Raw genomic sequence first — 25,740 nt, 5'->3', positions numbered from 1 at the left:
TGGTTTCATGCTTAGTTTTAGTTAGTTTCAGTATTAGTTTTAGTATTTTCATACCTGATCAGGTGCAAGATTCAAGGCGCAAAAGTGACTATTGTGTAATGAAAACTTGACAAAAGATACAGTTTAAAGAAATATATTCAACAACCAACTGTTCACAAGACATGCTAAATGTGTGTAATATTAAGGACACACATGAACATCAACAGGGAGAAACAAAGAAAAACATGAACTCCCAAACTCAATAAATTCTACAATAAACTCCACAATAAAGTTCAGCATCAGTGCAGCAGATTAATAACGCCTACATGTGGTGTTTGACAAAAACAAACTCTTTGAAGGAGTCAAAGCTCAAATCCATCTGCATCCTGATGTTCTCACCACCTGAAGCTGCTTCTGTTTTGGAGCTAGCTTGGTTAGATGCTCGCTAATTAAACCTGCAGGGTCTTTGCGGCCTCTGTACACAACCTACGGAAGTTGCCGACCTCATGTCCGCATTTATGCTTGTGTAGCTGGATTGTGAGTTAATTACCTTGTGGTCGTGTGCAGGTGTTTGTACTCAAAGAACCTCCATACGGGACTCTGCCGCTTTCTCTGCAGACCGCAGCCATTACTTTGCGGACCAGCGCGGTGAGCGCACGCACACAGTTGTCCTGTGGCGCTCCCAGCTTAAACTCGGAGAGGGGAAACAATGATTTTATATCAATCCACAAGGCTTAAAAAAAAAAAACAAGTAAATGAAAGTCAGTTTATCGATAATTTCAGTTAGTTTTAGTTAGTTTTGTAAACTCACAATTCAGTTTTAATTAGTTATCGTTTTTTCCTTTTAATTATAGTTTTTATTTATTTCAGTTAACGACAATGTTTTTTCAATTTCAGTTTTCGTTATTTCGTTCGTTTTCGTTAACTATAATAACCCTGGTGTCAGCACGAAGTATCCGTCGACATTTGAATGAAAGGAAACGCTATGGCAGGAGACCCAGGAGGACCCCACTGCTGACAAAGAGACATAAAAAAGCTAGACTGCAGTTTGCCAAAAATGTACGCGAGTAAGCCAAAATCCTTCTGGGACAATGTCTTGTGGACAGATGAGACCAAGATAGAGCTTTTTGGTAAAGCACATCATTCTACTGTTTACCGAAAACAGAACGAGGGCTACAAAGAAAAGAACACAGTACCTACAGTCAAATATGGTGGAGGTTCAAAGATGTTTTGCTGCCTCTGGCACTGGGTTCCTTGACTGTGTGCAAGGCATCATGAAATCTGAAGATTACCAAAGGATTTTGGGTCGCAATGTAGGGCCCAGTGTCAGAAAGCTGGGTTTGCATCCAAGGTCATGGGTCCTCCAGCAGGACAATGACCCCAAACATACTTCAAAAAGCACAAAGAAATGGATGAAAACATCCACAATCCAAACATCGTTCTGAAGTGGCCAGCAAGGAGTCCAGATCTAAATCCCATTGAACACCTGTGGAAAGATCTTAAAATTGCTGTTGGGAGAAGGAACCCTTCAAATATAAGAGACCTGGAGCAGTTTGCAAAAGAAGAGTGGCCCAAAGTTCCAGCTGAGAGGTGTAAGAAGCTTGTTGATGGTTATAGGAAGTGGTTCAGTTATTTTGTCCAAAGGGTGTGCAACCAAATATTGAGTTGAGGGTGCCAGTAATTTTGCCTGGCCCATTTTTGGAGTTTCGCATAGACTTATATGAATTTTGGCTTTTTTTTTTTCTGTTTTTTGTGTTGTTCCAGTACACACAAAGGAAATAAACATGTGCATAACAAAAGATGTGTAATTGCAATATTTTTCTGGGAGAAGCACTTCATTTTCTGTAAAAATTTCAGGGGTGCCAACATTTTTGGCCATGACTGTACTGTTATTTAACATTAATCTGTATTTTTTTTTTTTTTTGAGCTTGTCTTGCAACAAAAAAAAAAGAGAGACATACTGTTCAGAACAGATTTATTTGAATTTTTGTGTAGTATTGAGATGTAGTGTTTTGTGTGACTGCAATGAAAATTAAGTCTTTTAAGGTGTGATTTAATTTAAATTAAGAATGGCCTTAATTTTTTACCACCTTAATAAATGCATATTAATTTACATATGTATAGTTTGAAATCCTATCTTCGGGATTTCACTCAAAGACTACTAAGGTCTATACCACACTGTGTGATTTGTTAACAATACATACATTTTTATTGTACAATGCATTTTATATATTTCTTAAACCCTTCTGATTATGAAGAAATATTGGATGAATTCATATAGTGCAAAACCCTTCACCACCTCATAGTTACTATACAATACTATGTCAAATGTTCAATCATCAGAAATTTCTAAACCAAAGTCCCAAAGATTTAAAATAAACGAGTGAAATCAGTGTTGATTTTTCTTCATACTGATTCTATATTCATTTTATGCTTTACACAATCCTAGTATTGACACTTAAATAGAGTATATGATAATTGATTAAAACAAAATAACATAAATATGAATGAATTTCCTTCTTACACAGTGATTTAACTTAAATTTTCTGCTTCACCATTTCTTGTGAATGGACTCATTGTTAAGATGGTCAGATGATTTATGCCCCAGAAGTAACGCAGGGAAGTAAACAAAGTTTATTTCTGGTTCTGCAGCAATTCGTCAATCTGGGTTTTGTACATATTCTTTACATCTTCGAGGTCTAGTCTCAGTTCCTCTGCTTCTTCAGCCTTTTCTCCATACATCTGCAGAATGGTGTTGTGCCTCTGCTCCAGATCCTGCAATGCAGATCCACATCAATCAGAAGAAACTCTGTAAATCTACCACCCTCTAAAGAGGAAATCTGAAGCAGAACTTAATATTTACAATTCACATTCTTGTGTCAAAGAAAATTCCCTGTACTGTGCAGCCTTGTACCTTCAGCTGAATTTTCAGCTTGGGGATGTCCTTCACCTTCTCCTCCATCTCATCGTTTTGATTTGTGAGTCGAACCAGCTCCTGTGCCACTACAGATCGGCTCCTCTCCAGATTAGCAATCTCAAGCTAGGAAGTGAAGAAAGGGGGAAGGAAAAAAAAAAAAAAAAGAGTCCATACTTCAATGGATTTGCTGACATGGAGCAGAAGTAACAGCCTAATCACTAACATTTAATTTTGACAGTACCTGCAGCTGTGCTATCTCTCCTTCTCGCAGTTTGAGCTGAGACTGGAGGTTTTCTATGATGCTGGAGCCTCCAGACAGTCTGGCAGCCTCATACAGGTTGGTCCCACTCATCGACACAGACATTGTCATAGTGCCCAGTGAGTGGTCTAAAGAGTCATCCTGTGGGAGAAGAGAAAAGTAGTATAAAAGGAGATCCAAGCATATAGAAACTATTATTAATTATTACTACCACTCTGTGAAAAAGAGGGTGCACCTGGGAAAGAAGAGAGGTGTGCAGCCCATTGTCTGCCCCGCTGATGGAGCTGGAGCGGGACAGGGAGGGTGTAGATGATGCTGGGGGCTCTCCAACTGAATGTGCCATGGCCTTCCGCTCCTGATAGGACACAATTGAAATAATAAAAGTCATTACTGAATGCACCAAACTCATAAAAACATTTTAATACAAGAGATTCTAAAATTCTCAGACCTTTTCCTTGAGAGCTTCCTGGGCCAAGTAGCATTTCTTCTTCTCTTGCTCCACCTTCATCTTCTCCATCTCTAGCTGATTAGTCAATAGCAACTGGTAGAAGGAGCAAAAAGATACACATGAGAAAGTTTTTTCATACAGGAAAATATCATGAGTAGCAAATAGTTTTACGGTACCTTTTCTTTCTTAGCTTCCTCTACCATTCGGTTGTGTTCTCCTCGCAGGTTTTCCAAGTCAACACGATCCCTACATTGTGATAACAAGCAAAAAGTCACCAAAGAAAATCAACTGCATTAAAACAGTCGACTACATCTGTGAAACACTACAAATGAAAGCCTAACAGTGACATCCAGTATTACTTTTCTACTCAAGGATGAGTTTTATGGTTCCCCAAGCAGTAAAAAGATTTATAGCTTATTTATTCTCTCTTCTTTACATACATTTATACATTTTACTTATTTTGTTTTTATCACTGTTGTATATGTATAGTTTTGCACTCTGTGCCACTTCTACTTGCACTTGTTATTTATTGTAGATTGTACTATTTTCTTGCTGCTGTATTTTCTTGATCCTTTACGGGATCAATAAAGTATCTATCAATTTATATTTTCAACTATGTGTTTCTTGCTCTGTGTAGATGAGACCAAAAGGAGCCGAGCCAGCCAGGAGTCGAACCTAGAATCTTCTGATCCGTAGTCAGACGCGTTATCCATTGCGCCACTGGCCCTACTACTCACTGTGCTGTTCTCACCAAAGAAAACCTTTTGTCACTGAAACCGCATGTTCATGCATGACTGCTACTCTGAGGGGCCTCAGCTTCACAGCCACAAATGGGTTCGTTGTAAGACAAAAGGACTCCAGGAAGCATTAGCATTACAAGCGAGGCTACTGTGACTCAGTTTTCCTGTTTTGTCTCACTCAGAAAAACCTCAGCTACTCATTTCTTTCCACATACAACAGCATGTAACAACAAAACCATATTGGAGTCTAAAACCAAAGCCTGAAAAACTATAAGAGGATTTTCACCGTTAGCCCTGACAGTGAAAATTTTTCTACTGGCATAACACAAAACACAACCACAGAGATTTCATTTCATTCAGAGCAACATAATGCAATAAACACAGCACTTCATTACACTGCAGTGCACAAAAACTGCAGTGAAAATAAATTAAATTCTGTCAGGTTCTAAATTCCACTCAAAGTCTCTATGACAATATGGAGAAAAATCCCATTTCTAACAATTGCTCCAACACCTTTTTTGCAAGGCAAAAAGAAAAGCCACTAGCAACAAAACTGCATAAATGAGTAACTAACCAACAAACTAACTATACACAGGTTTACTAACTCCACACATATTCTACCATCAACCAAATGCAATATATGTGATGATGTCTAATTGATGGAGGGGATGTACACGACCACTAACCCAGCAGACTTGAGTTTTAAGTTGAGTTTAAGTAATTACCTGCTGCTCTCATCTTCCAGTTTCTCCCTCTTGTTTTTCTCAGCATCCAGCTGTGCCAAGAGTCTGGCTTTCTCCTGGCGGAGCAAGGAATTCTGGGATTCCAGAGAGACCAACTGGGACTTAATGGATAACAATTCTTCTGCTGCTGATCGCTCTTTCTCCACAGCAATGGCCAGCTGTGCCTGGGCATCCGCTGTTGAAAGGGAGTGCAAAAAAACAACAAGCTTTTTTTTGCCTGCTTTCCACAACACTGTAATTTGCTGATTGTTTTACACAGATATAGTATACAAGGTTAACTCTAATTCTCACCAAGCCTGTCAGAGATATTCTTCTCAAGCTTTTCCCAGGAGGCTGTTTGACCACCCAGTGAGGCCTGTAGGTTCTCGATTTGTCGCAGTAAGGGTCGCGTGGCCGAGGTAACACTCTGGCTGAGCTCCTGGTTCCTAGTTTCTGCATCCTGAAGTCTCTGACAGAAGACAAAAAAATGATGGCATGCGTTAAAAAAAAAAAAAAAATTCTGTGCCTATAAAAATTGTTTTTTTTTTCCTTCTATTAAAAGTGAGATAATTTGGTTGAAATATTGTGTTACCTGTTGAAGTTCACTGATCTCCTCTCTCAAATAATCTTCTTTCCTGGCCTGCTGTTGCTCTGCTCTCTGCAAAGCCACCCTCAGGTCAGCCACCTATGCACAGAATAAAAAAGACATAGGTGAGCGAATAAATGGAAAATGCAGATGAAAAAATAGAAAGTGTAAAAAAAAACAAAAAAACACAACTAACAATTCTGGGTTCCTTTAATCAATGTGTAATAAAAACAATTAAATGTTTCTGCCATGAGCACACTGGCCAAATAAAAAATTTAAGCTGCACCACTGTCTCAGATTTGAGATTTATGAAGTGTGCTATGTAGTTACATAGTATTTTTCTAACAAGCACTCTAACTACTTTTTACTACAAATGCCACACACATTCATGTAGTTCTTTTTTTAAATATAAGCCTTTACGCACTGGCACCTTCATAGTTTAGCGGTTAATGCATTTGCCTGCCATGCTACAGATCACAAAGTTCAAATCAGAATGAGACACAAATCCCTGGGAGGGTTATGTCAGGAACCCCCTCAGGGATTTGTGTTAAAAAAAAAAAAAAATCTGTGCCAAATCAAATATCGCATCCATCTGCTGCAGCAACCCCTTAAGAATCAGGGAGCTTTTAGCACTTTCTAACTATCACACTCTCAGTTCACTTGTAAGCAAAGCATAAGCCAATGTTACCTGGTTAGCCAGGACCTCCTGTTGTATCCTGGCCTCCTCCTGAGTCTTTTCCAGAGCCAGACTCAGCTGCTCTCTGGCCTGTGTTTCCCTGCTCAGAGCTGCCTCTTCAGCCTCACTGGCTCTGCTGGCATTCACCTTGTGTAGTTCTGCCAGCTCCCTAACAGCAGAAGATCATCATCATGACTTTTTATAGTGCTATCAACATATGTAAAATTGGTAAACCCTGCGTTGTGTTGCTCTGTACATCTGTGTAATGGATTGCAAATAAAAAAAAATATACCGTATTTTTCGGACTATAAGCCGCTACTTTTTTCCCACGTTTTGAACCATGCGGCTTATAGCCCGGTGCGGCGTTTCTGTGGATTTTTCTTTAACCACCAGGGGGCTCTTTAGCAGGATATGAATCATGGGACGTCAAAGTTGGAAATCAAAGAAGAAAGCGCCAACAAGTGCTAGCAGCAGGCACAAAAGAGATTTTTTTCAAACTCCCTCATCATGGAAACCACAAAAAGAACTTCCTATGATGCCGCTTTTAAGTTGAGGGCTATCGACCTGGCACTACAGGAGGGAAATAGAGCCGCTGCACGTAAGCTCGGCGTGAACGAATCAATGGTGAATTGACTTGTTATAACTCAAATTTGGGGTTGTCTGTCCCCCTCTGCTGAGTGCCGAGTAATTGTGGAAAACCGAGAGCGGCGGAGATACCAGCGGCTTATAGCCCGGTGCGGCTTATATATGTACGTTTCCAGTTTTTTCCAAAAAATTTGTAGGTGCGGCTTATAGTATGGTGCGCTCTATAGTCCGGAAAATACGGTATCTTTAGAGTATTTATACATAGCCTTACATTTTTTCAAACTTTTCCAAGACTATGGCCATGAATTGTCCCTTTAAGTGAAAGGCATATGAAAAACTCCACATGGTTCGTTCTGTATACAAATAATAAAGTTCAACTCAAGGTTGTAAAATGTTTTGTCGGCCCGACTCAGACAAATCACATTTTGGCTTTTGTCCAAAGTTTGTGTCTTTTAAGTATAAATATCACAACAAGAAAATATTATCAGGGGAAAGAAAAAGAGAAAATTTTGCTCCAAAACAAAAATATGTTCATGCCCAACTACACTGGATGACTGCACTCTCTTATTAGCTTTGGTTTAAATCTGAACAAGATTTTAAACAGTACAGCGACTATTTAGTAGTGAGTGTCAATATCAGTGTGTGTCTATGTTTACTTATAAGAGTTGTCCAGAGCAGCCTCGAGGCTCCTGTTTTTCTCCTGCAGTTCCTCATAGTCTGACTGCAGCCTGCTCAGCTCCTTCTCCTGGCGTTCCACCACGCCATTCAGCTTCTTGATGTTCTCCCTGTGCTGCTTCTCCACCTCCTCCTTTCCATCTAGAACCTGCACATAAAACAGGAAACCATGATCATTTTAAATATAGCTGAGGGACATTTCAATCATTTTCTACACGGAAAGGTACCTGAGATATGTTTGAGAAAAAAAAAAATTTGGAAAGTAACATTTTTATTTTCCACAGTCTCAAGAGTATGGTTCAAGTGGCTTTTTCATTTAAAAGAGGGCAGAGGAGGTGACAACTATCGAGAATGTGTGGAATCACTTTCATTTTTAACTCAAGCCATCTAGCACCATTACTGTAAGGACGTCCCAAAACACAGACTAAAAGTCAACCCTTCCTGTAACAAAACCAAATGAATTCCCCTAAGTTGAGGGCTGAAGACTCAAAATGCTGCCAACCAACGCAATCAAGAATAAGTTCAGTTTAAATACAAACTATTTAACAACTACTTTTCAATTCCCATCTAGTTTTCAAACTTAAGTGCTTTCATCAACAGCAGTGTATAAATGTTTACATCTGCAATATTGAACATGTCCTAAATTCCAACCTGCTGGAGATGTCTGAGTTCTTCCTCTTGCTCCTTAATTTTTTTTTGTTGTTTGATGATCTTTGTGTCACTCTCCTTCTCCTTCACACGCAGTTTCTTGATGATGTTTGTGTGCTGCAGCTGCTGCTTGGACAACTTTTCACCTACAAGTGAAAGAAATAAATGACTACTCAGACACTTTAACAAAGCTGTCAAGTGACACTCAGTAGTAACTTTGTTTTGCATTTAACCGTAAAACTTTTTTTAGTCCATCTATTAGCCTTTATGTATATGATAACATAATCAGGTAACACAGGACGTTAGTGTTCGCCTAAGGTCAAGGCTCTTGAACATGCTGACTCATCATTTAGTGCTTTTTGAATACAACAGGGGTTCCCAAAGTTAAGAGTGCTGCGGCCCACATAAAAACCAGAAAATCCCCCTAATTCACTTTTTATATAATACATTTATATAAATATGTAACTACGCATACTTGTGAGTAATTTCACACTGAATTTCTGTTATTACTGTGCAGTACTTTTGAGGCCCACCAGAGGGAAGTGGCCCACACTTTGGGAATTACTGGAGTACAACATCTCAAATGCTAAGAGACAAAATATTCTGAAGCTATAAATAACAAAAGCAGCTGTAATAATCAAGTGCTAGTATAGAACCTAGTGGTGATTATGCCATCTGTTAGTTGCATTGAAGAAAAATGTGCTACATAAATGAGTCTTACCCTCTTCCAGCAGACCTCTGATCTGTTCCTCCTTGTCCTTGATGATCTCCATTGTGTTGCTGGAGTTTAGTCTTGTAGAAAGCTCGTCTCGCAAGCCTTTTATCTCCTGTAGCAGAGAAAAACAATCTTTGCCACAAAAACTCTGGACATGTAAAATTTCTAATGTCTAGCTACACAAAGTAAGATTTGGTAGGAAAAATAAATTAAGGGCCCAGAAAGCCCTTAGAGAACTTATCTGACTAATGAAATAATTAAAAAAGTTACAGACTAAGATCACTTATATCAGAGTTACCTTCTTAGCAATGTCTCTCTCTTTGCAGGCCAGCTGAGCCTTCCTTTCTGCATCTGCTATGCGCTGGGTAAACTCTTCCTTCAGGGACTGAACAGTGGAGCTCTCCTCCTTCAAACCTATCACTTCACTGGAAGATTAACTGACTCATTAGTTTAAAAGCTCATTGTCAAAAGCTATACAACCTCAAGACCAAGATAACTTTTAAAAATCCACACAAGTAGATAAGTGACTGAATATCCATTGCTAAATAAAAAAGGATTTGAAATTCTTAGCATAGTTTTTACAGCACACTGTCATGACAATTTAGAAATCATGTTAACTAAATCATTTCATTCTCCTCCCTATTGAAAGCTTGTGCTGATGTCTGCATAGTGGTATTATGTTGGTGACATTTTGTCTCACCTACATATCAGGGAGAGAAGCTCTCCTGTCAAGATTGTTTACAGTGCCATTGTGAGCCAGGTGTGTGCCACATACTCACTCTTTCAGATTGTCACACTCCTCCTCCAGCATGGCCTTGTCTTTGCTAACTGCCAGCAGCTGAGACTCTCTCTTCTCAAGGCGCCCTGACAGTTCATCAATAACCTGCAACATGTCCACAACATGTTCTGTATTTACAGAAAAGTTTTAAAACACCACAAATTCTTAAAAATTAGAAATTCTTAATGCTTTCTTAATACAGAATAGCAGATTCTTTGACTTATGGGTTAAATATAGACTTCTAACTAAATAAAAAATTATTTAAGTTATAAGAGCTGCTTTTAGTTACTAAATGTATAATGTCTAAATGTACAAATGACAGTTTACTTTTCAGTTAAACATGAAAACCTACACTACTTCTTAGAGCAACAGTTCTCCATGTTATAGTCAATGGGATGCTTGAACTATATCTGGCAGTATATGCATGTGCAATAAAAAAAATATTGTCAACTGACAGGACCAGGTGCAGGTAGGATTTTGTTACCTTTTGAAGCTCCAGTATCTGGACAGTTGAGGCACTTTTCATTTCTGCAGTGATTGGTGGACTGATGTTTTCTTCACCTGTAGCGGTGGCATCAGACAGTGTGACATTAGCCTCAGATTCCTGCTCTGTCAAGTCTTCAGGCTGCTCGCTATTCACAGGTGTCGCACTCCGTCCGCTCTCCTCCATCTCATCCAGCGACTGCTCCCTCATTGTTTCGCTGAATCCCTCTTCCTCATCCACTTCCTTTTCACCTACCTTTGCTGCCTCTCCATCTTCCTGCTTCTGACATGCAGATTGTGACACTGTTAAAGAAGCAGGACCTGCAGTGACAGATGCTAGAGTCCGACTGCCAGGGATCTCATCATCTGAGTTGACTTCACTGACGCTCCGGCTATCCAGTGACTGCACGCTAAATGAATCAATACGCTCAAATGCATCTGAGGAGGATCCGCAGCTCTCTGTGAGTTTTGGGTAGTCTTCTAGTCGAGGAAAATCTCCACATGTGGAGGCAGTGAGAAGCTGAAAGGAGCCCTGCATTAGGTGAAGGCCCGCCTTGCCTTCACCAGTTTCTTGTCTGGAGCTGGCTGAGCTTTCACTCAACACACTCTCATGGTCAAGAACTTCAATGTCACTAGTGGTAGAGGTTCCTGAGGAGAAAGCGCTAACTGGAGGAGAGGGTGTATCACTTTGACGATCCTCCGTCTTTGAGTCTTTATGCTCTAGGAGTACTTCCTTAGTGGATATGGGAGGTGATGGATCAGAAGACACAGCACTCTTAGGTTGAGGGGAATCTGTAGTATCCTTCTCTGTTTGGTGTTCTGTTGAAGGGTGTGACTGCTCTGCTTTTGATTCAACAGAAACTACTGAGTCAACATCTGTTTTCACATTGCTCACTTCACTGTCAGAGTCACAAGGAAGATCACTGGAAAATAAAGCAGGAGAAACTGGCTGCAGGAGGACAGTGTCTGCTGGTGAGGGCTTGGTCTCCACCACCTGGCTCTCAGCAACTTTCTGACTCTCATGACTCTTCTCAGCAGGTCCAGATTTTCGACTCTCCACATCTTTTTGAACAACAGCCTCTTCGCTTTGCTTTTCTTTCTCTTGAAGCCGCCTTTGAGACTTGGTAGGGGGTACAGACACAACCTCAGTTTTGGTGACAGCTTGTGAATCTCCAGGTGACAAAAAGGCACTGAAAAAGTTTTCGGATTCATCCACAACAGTACGAGTGACGGGAGTAGTGATGGCTTCGGATGAAGGAGGTGGTGTGATGGTCTTTTCCTCCGCCAGTGCTTCCCACTGTGCAAGCCCCCATCCTCCACTTAATGAAAGTTTTCCAGGTAATGTAACATCTGGTGAAAAACATTTTATAGTCATCTCCACAGTAGCTTTAGCTGCTCACGTTATATTTACATAAACATTAGGTGTTACCACTCTGTATTACATTACTTACCGTCGTAGGGCATTACAGTTGAATCACCCCACTGGCCCTCCTCTTTGATGTCCAGGACGCGGTCTATTGACTTCTGAGCTGTTGTTAAAGCTTGTTTAGCGAAGCTAGACAGGTGAGATGCGTTGAACCAACTCATTTTGATTATAAGGCGAGATAGCTAGCAGACTCCAAATTCAGGATGTTTAACACGGATGTCAGCCTCACCACAAATACCATCACTTTTTCCGTCTCTGCATTTTTTTTTTTAAATCAACGCCAACCTTGCGCGAATAATTGTCAGAGTCAAAAATGTGTCTGTCGAGAAAAGCTTTGTTGATAGCAAGTTATCTAACAGCTGGTTTTAGCAACACTGCACGTTAAAGCTAGCCAATGCATACCTCTGATGTACACAGACCGCATCGACGTCCGACAGTTTCAGCTCGAAAACTGACTAAACTGGCCCTCAAAATCGCATTCACACCAAAGGTCATTCAGGTACGAATCCAGTTATCGCCAGGACTCTGCAAGTCAGCTCATTCCCGCGGTTAATCCGAGATTTCACGGCTGCTTTCCTTGGTCGTCATCGTTTGTTTTGGTCGCTCTCAACTTGTAGCAATGTAGCATTAGCATGATCGCTGCTTCCTTTTCCACGTAGCACAGTGACGTCATGATCCGGTCTGGGCCGCAACGCAACGAGGAAGTCCCCGCTCTCCTCTTTTCTTCCCCCTCAAATATAATTTAGACGACATTGTGCGCCCAACAGACAGCTGTGCTCAGGCAAGAAACCACATTTTTGGTTATTACACCGTCCCTTTTAATTTATTGTTTATTATGTTTAATGACACAGGACACGTGGCTTTAGTAAAATGAGGAGTAGAAGGGGGTCTGACCTTGAAACTGTCATTTGTTTTATCAGTGTCTGTTAAAAATAATATAGCAGAGGCCAAATATAGCAGGCCAAATGGGACCCCCCCATCTCTGTAGTTTAGTAAAATTACTGACTTCAGCTGCACAGACAGCAGACTAAAAGAACATCATGACGTACAAACATGGACAGTTTTTTTTTTTAATGTTTTTAATAATTTTTTTTAACCAGGCTTTAACAATGGGAATGTTCACTCACAATATACTTGTGACTAAACACATCCACACTTTGTAAAGATTTTGACTGTAACATCACACTGACTGTGGTCACAGTGTCACACCTCCTGCCAGCAGTGATGTTTTCAATTAACTCTTTCCATGAGCTTTCCTTTCCTTGCTCTATAGTTTTCAACCTTATCTACATTTTTAAATGACCTTTTCCTAACCCCTCTTCTAAGCCAAACAGTAAAGGACAGATTGACTTTTAAAGCCTGTTTTGAAATAATAAGAACAATGAAAATAGTTCCTGCTGTTACTGACTACAGAAACGTTTTTTTCTTAATACAGTTTCAAAATAAGTGATGGGATACAATACTCAGGACTCAGGGCTCAACTTTGGTGTGTTTAGTAGAGATAAATCAGTCAAGCTTTGAGGAGAATCTGAATGTGCCTGATGTAAAAATAAATAAATAAAATAAGATCTTAAATTGAGGATTCTTCCCCATTGCCTCATTTAGTGTCATTACAGCACATTTTGGATGGAAAAACTGGCATGTGAGAGAGATAGATACATAGGTTCAAGTGTCATCATGATGGACACTTCATTGCATCAGAAAAACAGCACAGGAGAAAATATAAATAGAAACAAAACACCTATTATTAGTGGCTTCTTTTTGTTCAACTTTTCATTTTTGAAGTATTTCATTGTTCTTGAAAAACAAAAACAAAAACCGGAGGTTCTGCTACTCCAAAACACTGATAAACCATGTTACATTCAGACCTGGACAAACAGAAGGAAATGTGAAATGCCAAATGGCACTCATGCAAATAAATATTTGTGATAAGAGACAAAATATGAAGGTTTTGTTCTGGCCTTGAAAAATACATTTCAAATTATATTATTAGTAAAATGAAATGGTTACAATCTGCCATCACTTAGAAACAAAAAAAAATGCACAGCAGTCATCAGTTCAGTTTTTGGTTTCAGTGTATTTTATTGTGCTTGGAACTTTAGGTTCAAATAGTATTTATATTAAATTTATATCGGATCAAGTTAAATTCAAATCATGTTGATCTAAATGAATATAAATGAATTTCTATTACTATAAATTCAACTTTATTAATTTTTTTTATATAGCCAAAATTCATAGTAAAAAAGAAAAAAAAAACAACAATCAAATGATCCCCTATGAGGAAGCACTTGGAGACAGTGGGAAGGAAAAACTCCCTTTTAACAGGAAGAAATCTCCAGCAGAACCAGGCTCAGGGAGGGGCAGTCATCTGCTGCGACCGGTTGGGGGTTTAAGAGAAAGACAAAAGAGAAAGCAGAGAATAGAGGGACAGGACAAACCACACGCTATGGGAAATAGAAGACAATGGTTATTTACATGCAGGAGTTTAAATACTGTACATTAAAAATTAAAAGATGGGAGTGGAGGAGTGAGCAGTGGATCAGGTCATCCAGGATCCAGCCTATAGCAGCATAATTATGGTCATGTAATCAAGTTCTAACTATAATCTTTAGTAATAAAGGAAAGTTTTAGGCCTAATCATAAAATGAGGAGGGAGGAAGATAGGGAGGTAGTGGGGAAGACAGGGAGGTGGGGAGGAGGGAAAAAGAAAGGAAGACATGGAGTGAGTGGAGGAAGATAGGGACATAGAGAGGGAGAAAGTAGAATGGAATGAAAAAAAGGAGAAAACAAGAGGGATTATAGGGAGAAAGATAAGGACTGAAAGAGGGGGAGAGAGAGGAGGAGAGGAAGAGAGACAAGAGGGGAAGGAGTTAGGGAAGACTATATGGAAGAAGGGAGATAGGGTGGAAGAGAGGAAAAGGGGGGAGACAGTCTGGAACAAGGGGCCAGGGTCATGTGATGATGCAGAGGGACAGAGGGGGGAGGGACATGGGGAGAAAGAAATGGAGGGAGGGGGTATGATGGGAAAGAGGGAGGGAGGGAACAAGGGAGGGAAGAGCAGGAATGTGGGAGGGAAAATAGGGAGGAAGGAAGACAGAGAGGGAGCGACTGAGGAAGGAAGATGGGAGGAAGGAGGATGGGAGGGAATGAAACAGGGAGGAAGACTGGGACATAGGGAGGGAGGAAGACAAAGAACCTGGGGGATAAAGAAAGGCAGAAAGATAAGACAGACAGGGAGGAAGACATGCAGAAAGATAGGGAGAAATTGGGTAAGATTGGCAGAGAGGAAGTTGGAAGGAAATAAGAAGGAAAATAGGGAGGGAAATAAGAATAAAAACAGGGAAAAGATGGGGATGAATATAAGGAGATAGAGAGGAAAAAAGAAGAGGAAGGGAGTGAGGAAAATTGGTAAGGAGGAAGAGAAGGTGGGTGGGAGGGCAGAGGATAGGGAGGGAACAAAAAAAATAGGGAGTGAGGGAATGAGATTGGGAGCAAGGAAGGGAGAAAGGGAAAAATAGAGAAGGAGGAAGATAGAGGGGAAGAAAAATAGAAAGATAGGGAAGAAGGGAGGAAGACTAGGAGGGAGGAGAGAGGAAGACAGGGAGAAAGATAGAGATGGAGGTATGATGGGAAAGCAGGAGGGAGAAAGATAAATAGGAAGGAACTGAGTGAGGGAGGAAGATGGGGAGAAATAGAGGAAGGCAGCAAGAGAGATAGGAAAGATAACAGGAAAAGACTGGAAGAAAGACATGTCTTTTCCCCATAGGGAAAGGGATAAGGAGGGAGGAAGGAAGCTTACAAGGAAGCTAGGGAGGGAGGAAGATAGGGAGGGAGGAATAAAGGGACAGAGAAAGGGAGTGAGGATAGTAAGATAGTAAGGAAGGTAGGGAGCGAGGAAGGTAGTGAGTGAGGGAAGGAGATTGCGAGAAAGCAAGGGAAGAACAGGGATAAAAATAGGAAGGGAGGAAGATAGGGACGGAGGAAGATAATGAGTGTAGGAGATAAGGAAGATATGGAGGAAAATAAGAATAAAAACAGGGAGGAAGATAGGAAAAAGGAGGGAGGTATAACGGGAAAGAAGGAGGGAGGGAGGAAAATAGACAAGACAATAGGGAGAAAGGTAGGGAGGGAATGGCAAAGATTGGGGAGGAAGATATGGAGATCATGAGGGGAGAGGACGATATGGAGATCAGGAGGGGGAGGACAACATGGAGATCAGGGGGAAGAAGACAGAGAGAGGGAGGAAGGAAAGAGACTGGGAGGGAGGAAAAGATATAGAGAGAAAAATAGTGAAGGAGGGAGGGCAATGAAGGAGGAGGAATGAAGGGTGGAAGATGGGGAAGAGGGAAAGAGACTGGGCCTTGAAGAAGGGAGATAGGGAGAAAAAGAGGGAAGGAGGAAGAGAGAGAGAGATAACGGAAGATAGGGAGGAGATGGAAAGGGAGATAGGGAGAAAGACAAAGTATGGGGAAAAGACATGAAAGATCGGAAGGGAGGGAGAGAAGATGGGAAGATAGGAAGAGAAGGAAGATTGGAAGAGACAAAGGGATGGGGAGAGGGAGATAGGGAGCAAACTAGAGAGAGAGAGAGGGAGAAAGGAATGAAGGGTGGAAGATGGGGAGGAAGGAAGGAGAGTGGGAGTGAGGAAGGGAGAAATGTGGAAAAATAGGGAAGAAGGGAGGGAGATAGGGAGGGATGAATAAAGGGAGAGATGAAGGAATGGAGGAAGATAGGGATGGAAGATGTGGAGGAGGGATGAGAATAGGGCAGAAGACTAGAAGACAGAAAGGGAGATAAGGAAAACGACAAAGAAAGTATGGGGACAAGACAGGGAAGATGGGAATGGAGGCAGGGAAGGGAGGGATAAAGATGATGAGGGAGGGAGTGAGGGCAGAAGACAGGGAGTGAGGGAAGGAGAATGGGAGTGAGGAAGGGAGATAGGGCCAAAAGAAAGGGAGGGATGGAGGAATGAAGGTTGGAAGATGGGGAGGAAGGAAGGAAACTAGGACTGAGGACGGGAGATAAGGGGAGAAAAACAGGGAGGGATGGAGATTGGGAGTGAACTAAGGAGATAGGGAGAAAAAGGGAGGGAGGGGGAGAGATTGGGAGTGAACTAGGGAGATAAATAGGGAGGGAAGAAGATAAGGAGGGAGGGGGGAAGATACGGAGAGAGAGAGATGGAAGAAAGAAGGGTGGAAGATGGGGAGGAGGGAAGGAAATAGGGAGGAAGACTGGAAGACAAAATATGGAGATAGGGAAGACGAAAGAAAGTATGGGGAAAAGACAGGGAAGATGGGAAGGGAGGGAGAGAGGAAGAGAGGGAGATTGGGAGTGAACTAGGGAGAAAAATATGGAAGGAGGCAGGGGAGGAATAAATAAAGGGAGACATGAAAATAGGGAGGGAGGGAGGGAAGGTTGGAGGAAGATGGGGAGGAAGATTGTAGGAAGACAGGGAGGTATTTTCTTAGATAGGGAGATCGACGCTGAGGAAGATAGGGGGTGGTATGAAGGGAAAGAGAGACAGAAGGAATGAGCAAGGGAGGAAGATAGGGAGGGAGGACAAAAGGGGGAGTGAGGAATATAGGGGAAAGCAAGAGAGGGAGGAAGCTAGACAAAGAAAGGGGGAGGGAGGGAACAAGAGAGGTAAGAAGAAGGGAAAGGTAGAAAATAGCAAGGGATTGAGGAAGATTAGAATGGAGGAAGACAGCGAGGGAGGGACAAAGGAACATATGGAGAAGGGGGAGAAGGAAAAGAATGGAGGGGGGAGATAGGGAGTGAGGGAAGAAGATAGGGACAGAGGAAGGGAGATAGGGGAAAAGGGAAGGGAGGAGGAGAGGGAGGGAAGGGACATAGGTTAATATTTTCACTGTATAAAACGCTGCTGCAAGTCCATAGATTGGATTTGGAAGTCCTGATCAGAATCCAGTAAGAGGACGTTCTTAATGAGACACGGGGGATTAAAACTGTCCACATGCAAAACTGTGTCACGGTCAGTCATTTTTCTGAAGCTGTAAGTGTGCAAGTATTCTTAATCACCTTTGAGATCTTCTTCTGTGCCTGAACAAAAACACAAACACATCATCAATCTACTCACTCCAGCACACAATTTTGGGTTTTTATTTGAAAAATGTGTGGTTCCTCTCACAGTGCTAAAAACAGGTTTACATCATTTGGTCTAAAACATGCACTTATTGCTTTGACCTTTTCCTATCTGAGTTGCACAATGAAGTGGGCATAAAGTCCACAGGCCTGGACCCCAAATAGTGCCATCATGTGCAATATTGCTGTACAGTAAAATTCAGTAGCCACTAAACGTATATGCCCTAATGGAGAAGCTAATCCAATTGCTAACAGGAAAAGGAAATGGGATTGAAAAACAGTGGAATCACCCTTTTAAATGTCAGCAAGTCAGTTTTCCTGACGGGAGTTTGAAAAAACATTGAAAATTATTTTCATTTTGATTTTGAAAATGTTTAGGGTTTAATAGTTCATTTAGAAATATTTATAATTGCTTTTAACTGTCCATTAAATTATCAAATAAATTATTAATGTCTAAAGAGAGGATATTAATTTGTAAATGAACTTAATTTTACTAACTACTTAAATTCTTCTTAAATCACTTTTTTTTTTTGTACAATTTATAAATCAAGAAATGCTTTCTTTCCATCTGCGTGACTCTCCTGGTCCTCTATAAAGAACACAAAAAATTTGTTTAAAAAATTATTTTATTCCAGTTCACATATAATCATCAGCGTGTTTTACCACTTTGTGGCTAAACATTTAAAAAAAAAATCAGTTGAAATAAATAAATATTCATAATTAAAATGAGTACAATGTAATCTTAAAACAGTAACCTTTTCTTGTGTCATTGCACAGAACACACTATAGGCTCTAGCAGACACATTAATGCAGAGAGCTGCTGCCAATGTATCACCAAAACATGACAAAGTGTGAACTAAGATTTGACTTTTCAGTGGAAAACATCAACTTTAGTCAGTAAGTGTACTGGAACAGTTCCATTGGTTATAATGGTTGACATTATGACTGAATAAGCAGTGAGCTGTTCTAGCTTTTAGATAAGTTGTGGAGGTGCTTGAGTTTGTCTTATGAGGTAAAGCAGAGTCTGAGCAACATCGTCTGAGGTGTGGTGACATCAGCCACAGCCAGCTCTTGTCCATCAGCCAGCCCCAGCTCTGGAAAACATGTTCATAGCATAAGTGAGTAAGCATATTCTCAGAGTACTCATCTGACCAACAGAGAAACATTTCCAGTAAATAGAGCACCTCACCCTTCAGGGTTTTGGCCAAATTTGGCCGTGTCCTCTGTTCAATGGAAGCAACCGACTGTAAAACAAAATACTTCAGCTAAAACCAAAACTTGTATGACTGCCGAATTTCTTCAGAACACACCTCACACTATTGTGAGACTGAAATTACATGCAAAACTGTACTAAATGTGAGGTTAATTACCTGTAAATATAAAGTTTTATTCTTTCCATCCACTGTTGTTGTTATAGCAGGTGATTTCATTTGTCTGAAAAAAAAAGAAAAAAAAAACACATTGTATTTGGTTGCTAAAAACACTACAACATAAAGTAAATTAAATATGGCCACCAGTAACTAATATTAGGTCAATAAGGCAGGTGAACGTACAGGGAGGCACTCTCAGTCAGGTAGTCCAACACCTCCTGGAGTTTGGAAGATGGAGAAAAGTGCAGGTCCAAAGGTATTTGGCTGCAAGCTGAACAGTTTTCCTGAAATAACAGTAACAACATACATGCATCATCCAAACAGGCAACTCAGTCATGAACTAACAGATGCAAGTCAGGCACAAACCTTCCGTTCTGCTTCAAAGGTGTGGGTGTACATGCCGTCAACATCATTGAAGACCATATAGTTATTTAGAGGTAAGTATGCACTGCATAAATGAGAGGTAAAAGTAACATCATTAGAAACAGTGAACTCAGTGAATTTGAATTGTTGGCTGCCCTCTCCCCTCCCTGATGGACATCTACACCTCCCGCTGAATCAGCAGAGCCAGGAACATCATCAAGGACAGCTCACACCCTGGCTTTGACCTGTTTGACCTGCTGCCCTCTGGCAGGCGCTACAGGAGCATCAAAGCCAGAACAAACAGACTCAAGAACAGTTTCTTCGCCAGAGCAATCACCACCCTGAACTCACACACTCACCTACCGTAACTGTGCAACACCCACATCTCTGTGCAATATTGGATTATTCATACTGAACAATATCTAACATTCCTATATTGGTAATATCCAGTATTCATTCACTAGTGCAATATTCATCATCTTCATTTTTATATGTATGCACTTATTTACTTTTCTTACAATGTACAGATGCACCAATGTATGTATATATTTTTATACATTCTATTTTTTGTATATTTTATACATTGTTTATTTTCTGTATATTTCTTGATTATACTAGACTATAATATTTTTATTTTTTATTTTAGAGAATTTGATTTTCTATTGCATGGCACTGAAAAGGAGTGGCCCTCCTATCTCATTGTACATCCTGTATGACAATAAAAGGCATTCTATTCTATTCTATTCAGTTTTTAAACTTGGTAAACAGAGCCTGCAAACTCACCTTGATGCCATTTTGAAAACCTCAGTGGCACAAGCAGCTGCATCAAATAAAGCAGAAAAATTATATTGTTTACACAGCACTATAAGGAAATGATTAACTTTTATACTCTTTCATAGAGCAATGGGGTACAGAGGTCTACACCATCACATTTATACAGTCTTGGCTACTTACCAGCAATGACAGCATTTGTGGACGCTACAGCTGGGATTATCCTCTTAACAACACCTGAAACATTTAAAGCCAAAGAGTTATTCATATTTCTTTTTTTTTTCTCTTTTCCTTTTTTCCCTTTTTCCTTTTTGGCCACAGCGGCTTTTTGTGACAGTGGAGAGAGACAGGAAATGAGGGGAAAGACACAGAGGAAGACACGCGGGCAAACCGGCGCCAGGCCAGGACGCGAACCCAGGCCGCCCGCACCGCAACGCGGTGCGTGCACACGGTCGCCGGCCCCACCACCAAGCCACCCAGGCGCCCTGAGTTATTCATATTTCTAATCAAATTTACAGAAAACAGAGAGGGAAAAGCTGTTGGGGCAAAAGACAGAAAGGCTGCACAAATCTGATCAGAATGAACTTCAAGAAGACATGTTTTTACAGTTTTACTGCACAGACTAAGATAAGAGGCTCCACATGAGGTCAGACAGCAACTAGAAAGGTAACGGTTTAATCATGGCCACAGAAATGCTACTGTATGCAAGCTCACCCTGTGTTAGTCTATAGGTGACTCCTGTTATGTTGAACTCTGCTGCCCTCTCCAGAGATTTCTGGTACACCCACTGGATGTGTTCTGGGTCATCGCCATCCAGAGCCACATCATCTATTCCACATTAACACAAAAAAACCAAACTGAAATATACTTTCTGTTCACAGGTTTGATAACATAATCATTCTAAACATAATTAAAATTGTGGTGTGATTTCCTACCTCCAAATGGCATCTCTTTGGGCCACAGCAATATTCGCACATACTCAATGCAATGTTCTGGCAGACGAGGCATTGAAGCTATTGTACACATGGGGAAGTTGATCTACAAAGACAGACTGGTTTTAGCACTAACAAACTGACTGGGAACTGGTTCTGCAAGATAATTAACTCATAGTTATGATCATTTTCTTATACATGCTACCTTACCTGGGGAGGGTAAAACTCAAGGGTGCAGTCAATGCAGGCTGTCATGCCAGGGAGAATGACTCTGGCACTGCCTTTAAAGCCTTCAGTCCCACCATCAATGAGAGGGATGACAGACCCTGGATCTAAGACACCATCCTCATAAACCAGCAAAGATAACTACATAGAAATACAGAGTGTTTGCATGTAAAATGTGTTCAATTTAGCCACTGTTAAACAGCCTTACAGAGCAAAACAGATCATGTTAAAAATTACAATAAAGAGATTTCACTCACCAGCATACCATTCATCCACCTCCTTGCCACAATAGAGTCCAATCCACACACAATTATATGGAACTCTATGTGAAGACAGAAAGAGCAACAAAGTTGAATCAAATGTTCTATTTTTCATTCAAATTTTGTCAGAAATTAAGTCATAACAGCAGAGGTGTATTAAACTCTGAGAATGCACAAACATAATTGTATATAGAGATGGAACATCCAGTCATGTGAAAAAGAAAGTTTTTCACATGACTTAATGCAGTCCTGCAAAAAACTTTCTGCACCCCATGATTTAATAATTTGTAGAACCACCTACAGCAGCCATGACTTGAAGGAATCATTTTCTTCATGACTATCAGTCTCTCACATCATTGTAGAAGAACTTTAGCCCACTCTTCTTCACAATGTTGCTTCAGTTCATTGAGGTTTGCAGACATTTGGTTTAAGTCTGCACTTTGACTGGGCTATTGCAAACACCTTGAATGGTTCCTTTTTCAGCCATTCTGATGTCGATTTGCTGCTGTACTCGGGATCACTGACCCAGTTTGGCCAAGCTTTAGCTGTCAGACAGATGTAACCACATTTGACTCTAGAATACTATAGAGTTCATGGTCAACTCGATGACTGCAGGGTGCCCAGGTTCGATGGTTGCAAAGCGATCATCACCCCTGCAGCACTGTGCTTGACAGTTGGTATGAGGTGTTTGTGCTGACATGCTGTGCTTGGTTTTCACCAAACATGGTGCTATACATTTTGACCAAACATCTCCACTTTGGACTTGGGCCCCATTTACTAACATCTGGGTGGAAATGTTCTTACATGAGTTTGCGTGCAAAGTTACCAGCTTTATGAAATGTGTTCATCGGCCAATTCTGTTCTCACCACTGTGCGTAAGAATCATTCTGAACCAACAGCCTATTTCCATAAAATTTGTATACTATCTGCATACTGCCCCATTCCCATTTCTCTACATAAGAGATCATGTTCACCTCCAAGAAAAGCAGAGAAACTGGTGATGTTGTAAGAGAGAAGCCTGCACCTCTAAGGCAAAAAATAAGGAGAAAGTCTGACTGTAGAAAATTAAAGTGTCTGAGGTCTAAGGAGGAAGTCAGAAGAGGCGCAGCTGTGTGCTGCCATGGTCTTTTTAAGAGAGAAGAGGCTTTCTCCTGGCAACTCTTCCAAACAAGCCATACTCATTCAGTCTTTTTCTAATTGTACTGTCATGAATTTTAACATTTAACATGCTGAGGCCTGTAATGTCTGAGATGTAGCTCTTGAGTTTTTTTTTTTTTTTTTTTTTTTTTGGGGGGGGGGGGGGGCAATTTCTTTGAGCATTTTCACAGGACTGCATTATTTTTCATATAACTGCAGTTATGTAAATTGTTAATTACACAGTTACTTGGTTACTTTGTTTTAATGAAAAGAACAGCAATGAGATATTTAATGTGCACCAAAATTAATCTCAAGTGAGTGAATCTATCCAGACACTAGAAAAGTCAGGAATGAACGGCCCTGTTGATACTTACGTCTGTAAAATGTTTCATTTAAGTCTTGAATCTTCGTAAAATGGCTGCATAAAACATTTAGGAAAAGTTTGGGTTTTAGCATAATATTCACTATTCACACTGTTAGCTGCTTCAAAATTTAGCATGGCATCTTTGCATTTTTAAACTGTAATATGTAACATGGAGGTTCACTCATAACATTTTTTCCACATGGATTGTGGTTTGAAATTTGAACTGAGTGCAGGTGATCAAGCACCTGAACTGCGTGATCATTAAAAGGATACGGGACAACACAGCAACCAGGTACACGGCTGTTGATAAAGTCAGCAGCAACATCCGCCTTGGGCCGACCTACATCTTTGGCTCTAGTGACAATTATACACATGAAAATCAAATATAAAGTATAACACACTAAGGGTCAGGTTGTACACAGTTGACATGAGGTTTAAAATTCTACTTACCTGAAGAGGAACTGTCGATTCAGGTTGGAAACATCAATGGTGTCCATGTCAACAACATGAATGTTGCGAAAGCCTGATAAGGCCTGAACCACAAGAAAAGCAAAAAGATTAAAATTAAACACTGCCTATTCATTGCAACTGAAATTATATCTTTCAAATAATAATAATATTAGTGATTATACCAGGTCTTTCAGCAGCTCACATCCTAGACCACCAGCACCAATGACCAGGATTTTGCAGGTTTCTAACATAAACTGCAAGGACTACAACAAGAAAATATATTACATATCACAGAAATCCAACAAGGCACAGCACAAAAAAAAAGAAAGAAAAAAAAAAGACATATTTGCATCACAAGCCTCACTGCAAATGTTACCTCTGTGCTGGGTTCAAAGTCAGGATGCGTGAATGGCCCCGATCTTTCCAAAAACTTCTTGATATGGTTCCAACGGTCTTCCCAGTCACAGGTGCTTCTACCGTCTCCATCCACCACCATCCTGAGGATGACATGCATGTTTAGGGGGCATTATCAGCAGCATCTCTGACAAAAATGTTAAATAGTGCATGCATGGCAGTGTATGGCCTTATAATACACAAAACTTTTGTCTCTATTGGGATCAAGCAGAAATGAAACCAAGTCCTAGTCTAACTGCTCTTTCAAATAGTGATATTTAAAAATTCAATAACTTTCAGGAAACTAAGTAGAAGTGCTGTGTACACATTCAGTTATGCTTTAATGTCTACTCTATATCAACCTCTGTTCTCTCACATATGTAGCTCTTTCAAAGGGAAGCTGTTCTGCTCTTCCACTGTTGTTACAACCGTGGATGCTCATATTAAACATGGCCAAAGTTTCACATAATGAGGTCAGCATATTTAAAAGCCAAAAACTCTGGCTCCATACTGCTCTAAACTCTTGGTCATCTCAGGCATACATCTCTGGCCGAGAGCACAAAAGCCCCACGGACCTCGTGTTAAAACTTTCTGTTTGTGAAGAGCAGCCAATCAGAAGACAGCTGCCTTAAAGTGCGGGGAGCTGACCTGAGAGGCTGCATCAAGGTCCAGCATAAGACGAAAAAATATTAACTACTTGAGAAGAATCCAAGACTAAAAACATGAAGTTGGACATGAGCATAATTGGTCCCCCATAAAGAACCCAGTAAACCTGGCTGTCTCACAGATGGGCGTTTCTGACCTTCTGAATTTTGGGTAACATCTCCTGCCCAGACAGCTCCCGGCCGGCCGGCAGCTAGGCTAGGTGAATAGCAAACATGTCAACAGCGGGGAGGTACAACAGACCTCCGACTTCGCACAGAGATAAAGAACACCACTGCTTATGCACTGTACAGACGTGTTAGTCATTTGCGGCCAGCTAGTCAGGAAATTTCTGTCAACTAGCTACTTATAAATTTCATTTACAACCAGCATTAGCTTAGCTTTTCTAGCTAATGTTAACCTTCCTCCTGTCTAGTAACCTCAAACCTTCCGCCAGTTCTACCAATTGATCACTAACTTCTCAGTCAGCTCCACTACTCTCCCTCTTTTCTTCTCCCTAAAAAGAGAGAATAAAAGAAGGTTGATTCATGCTGTGCCTTCGCAGATTAAGGAGACTTGAAAGCATCTTTCGGGGTTTCTTGCTTGTTTCTTCGGCAGCTACTTACGGCTCATCCGTCTCCGCCATGTTTGAGTAACTTCAAATGCCGAAGTTAGCAGTAGTAAACAAGAAGCCTATCAGCTAACGATATCAGTGGGGTCAGATAAAAGTCTCTTTTGAGCATGTTCTAGTTGACAGTTAACAGAGTTGATGTGTGGCGCAACTACTGGCTGTAACACATATAAGCTAAATTAGTTGTGGTTTTATTACTTAAGTGGCCTTTGAATATTCCCATTGTCATAAAGGCAACATTGCCAACAGTCCTCTGTAAAGGCGGAAATTACGCCGCAGAACCAACAGATGGTGGTATTTACCTGCTGTGTCTGTAGGACTCAGTAGCTGTGAAGTAAAGGGATGGGACCCTTACACCTCACTGAAGCGGTGCTCTGTTCTGCCTGAAAAGTGTTGAAAGTAAAGTATTTGCGCTAAGCAGCAGCGTACAGTCGGTTGGACATGCAAGGCAGCAAAACAGCTGTGA

The 25,740-nt window shown here is 40.7% G+C and overlaps 2 protein-coding genes and 1 non-coding gene across 6 annotated transcripts; all 3 read right to left on the bottom strand.

Moving 5' to 3' along the window:
- Positions 1-1,955: 1,955 nt before the first annotated feature.
- On the bottom strand, positions 1,956-11,798 carry tmf1 (TATA element modulatory factor 1). Its single transcript, XM_030728554.1, has 17 exons — positions 11,663-11,798; positions 10,213-11,561; positions 9,730-9,833; positions 9,249-9,375; positions 8,957-9,062; positions 8,239-8,381; positions 7,569-7,735; positions 6,340-6,496; positions 5,658-5,750; positions 5,378-5,534; positions 5,069-5,261; positions 3,780-3,849; positions 3,604-3,696; positions 3,391-3,510; positions 3,138-3,296; positions 2,894-3,019; positions 1,956-2,754 (listed from the first exon to the last, which is right to left on the bottom strand). Exons 1-17 carry the CDS (start codon positions 11,796-11,798, stop codon positions 2,614-2,616), a joined length of 3,441 nt encoding a protein of 1,146 aa, XP_030584414.1. The 3' UTR covers positions 1,956-2,613.
- On the bottom strand, positions 4,258-4,330 carry trnar-acg (transfer RNA arginine (anticodon ACG)). The gene has a single exon. It is a non-coding gene; the product is annotated as a tRNA-Arg (tRNA).
- Positions 11,799-18,344: 6,546 nt separating the features above from the next.
- uba3 (ubiquitin-like modifier activating enzyme 3) lies at positions 18,345-25,298 on the bottom strand. 4 transcript variants are annotated; one of them, XM_030729138.1, is made up of 18 exons: positions 25,270-25,295; positions 25,122-25,160; positions 23,985-24,105; positions 23,791-23,871; positions 23,609-23,691; positions 23,432-23,512; positions 23,169-23,212; positions 21,655-21,719; positions 21,383-21,538; positions 21,176-21,278; positions 20,955-21,068; positions 20,424-20,477; positions 20,253-20,289; positions 19,473-19,554; positions 19,290-19,390; positions 19,107-19,170; positions 18,926-18,980; positions 18,345-18,830 (listed from the first exon to the last, which is right to left on the bottom strand). In XM_030729138.1, the coding sequence occupies exons 1-18, from the start codon at positions 25,287-25,289 to the stop codon at positions 18,742-18,744; spliced, it is 1,389 nt and encodes a 462-aa protein (XP_030584998.1). In that variant the 5' UTR covers positions 25,290-25,295; the 3' UTR covers positions 18,345-18,741. The 4 variants fall into 4 exon arrangements, with proteins under 4 accessions (XP_030584998.1, XP_030584999.1, XP_030585001.1 ...); XM_030729139.1 differs by lacking the exon at positions 25,122-25,160 and having other exon boundaries at positions 25,270-25,298; XM_030729141.1 differs by lacking the exon at positions 25,122-25,160 and having other exon boundaries at positions 25,220-25,276.
- Positions 25,299-25,740: the final 442 nt, after the last annotated feature.

Source organism: Archocentrus centrarchus, chromosome 5 (genome assembly GCF_007364275.1).
Source record: "Archocentrus centrarchus isolate MPI-CPG fArcCen1 chromosome 5, fArcCen1, whole genome shotgun sequence".
In the NCBI taxonomy this organism is placed as follows: Eukaryota; Metazoa; Chordata; class Actinopteri; order Cichliformes; family Cichlidae; genus Archocentrus; species Archocentrus centrarchus.
This window is presented reverse-complemented; position numbering and strand designations above follow the sequence as displayed.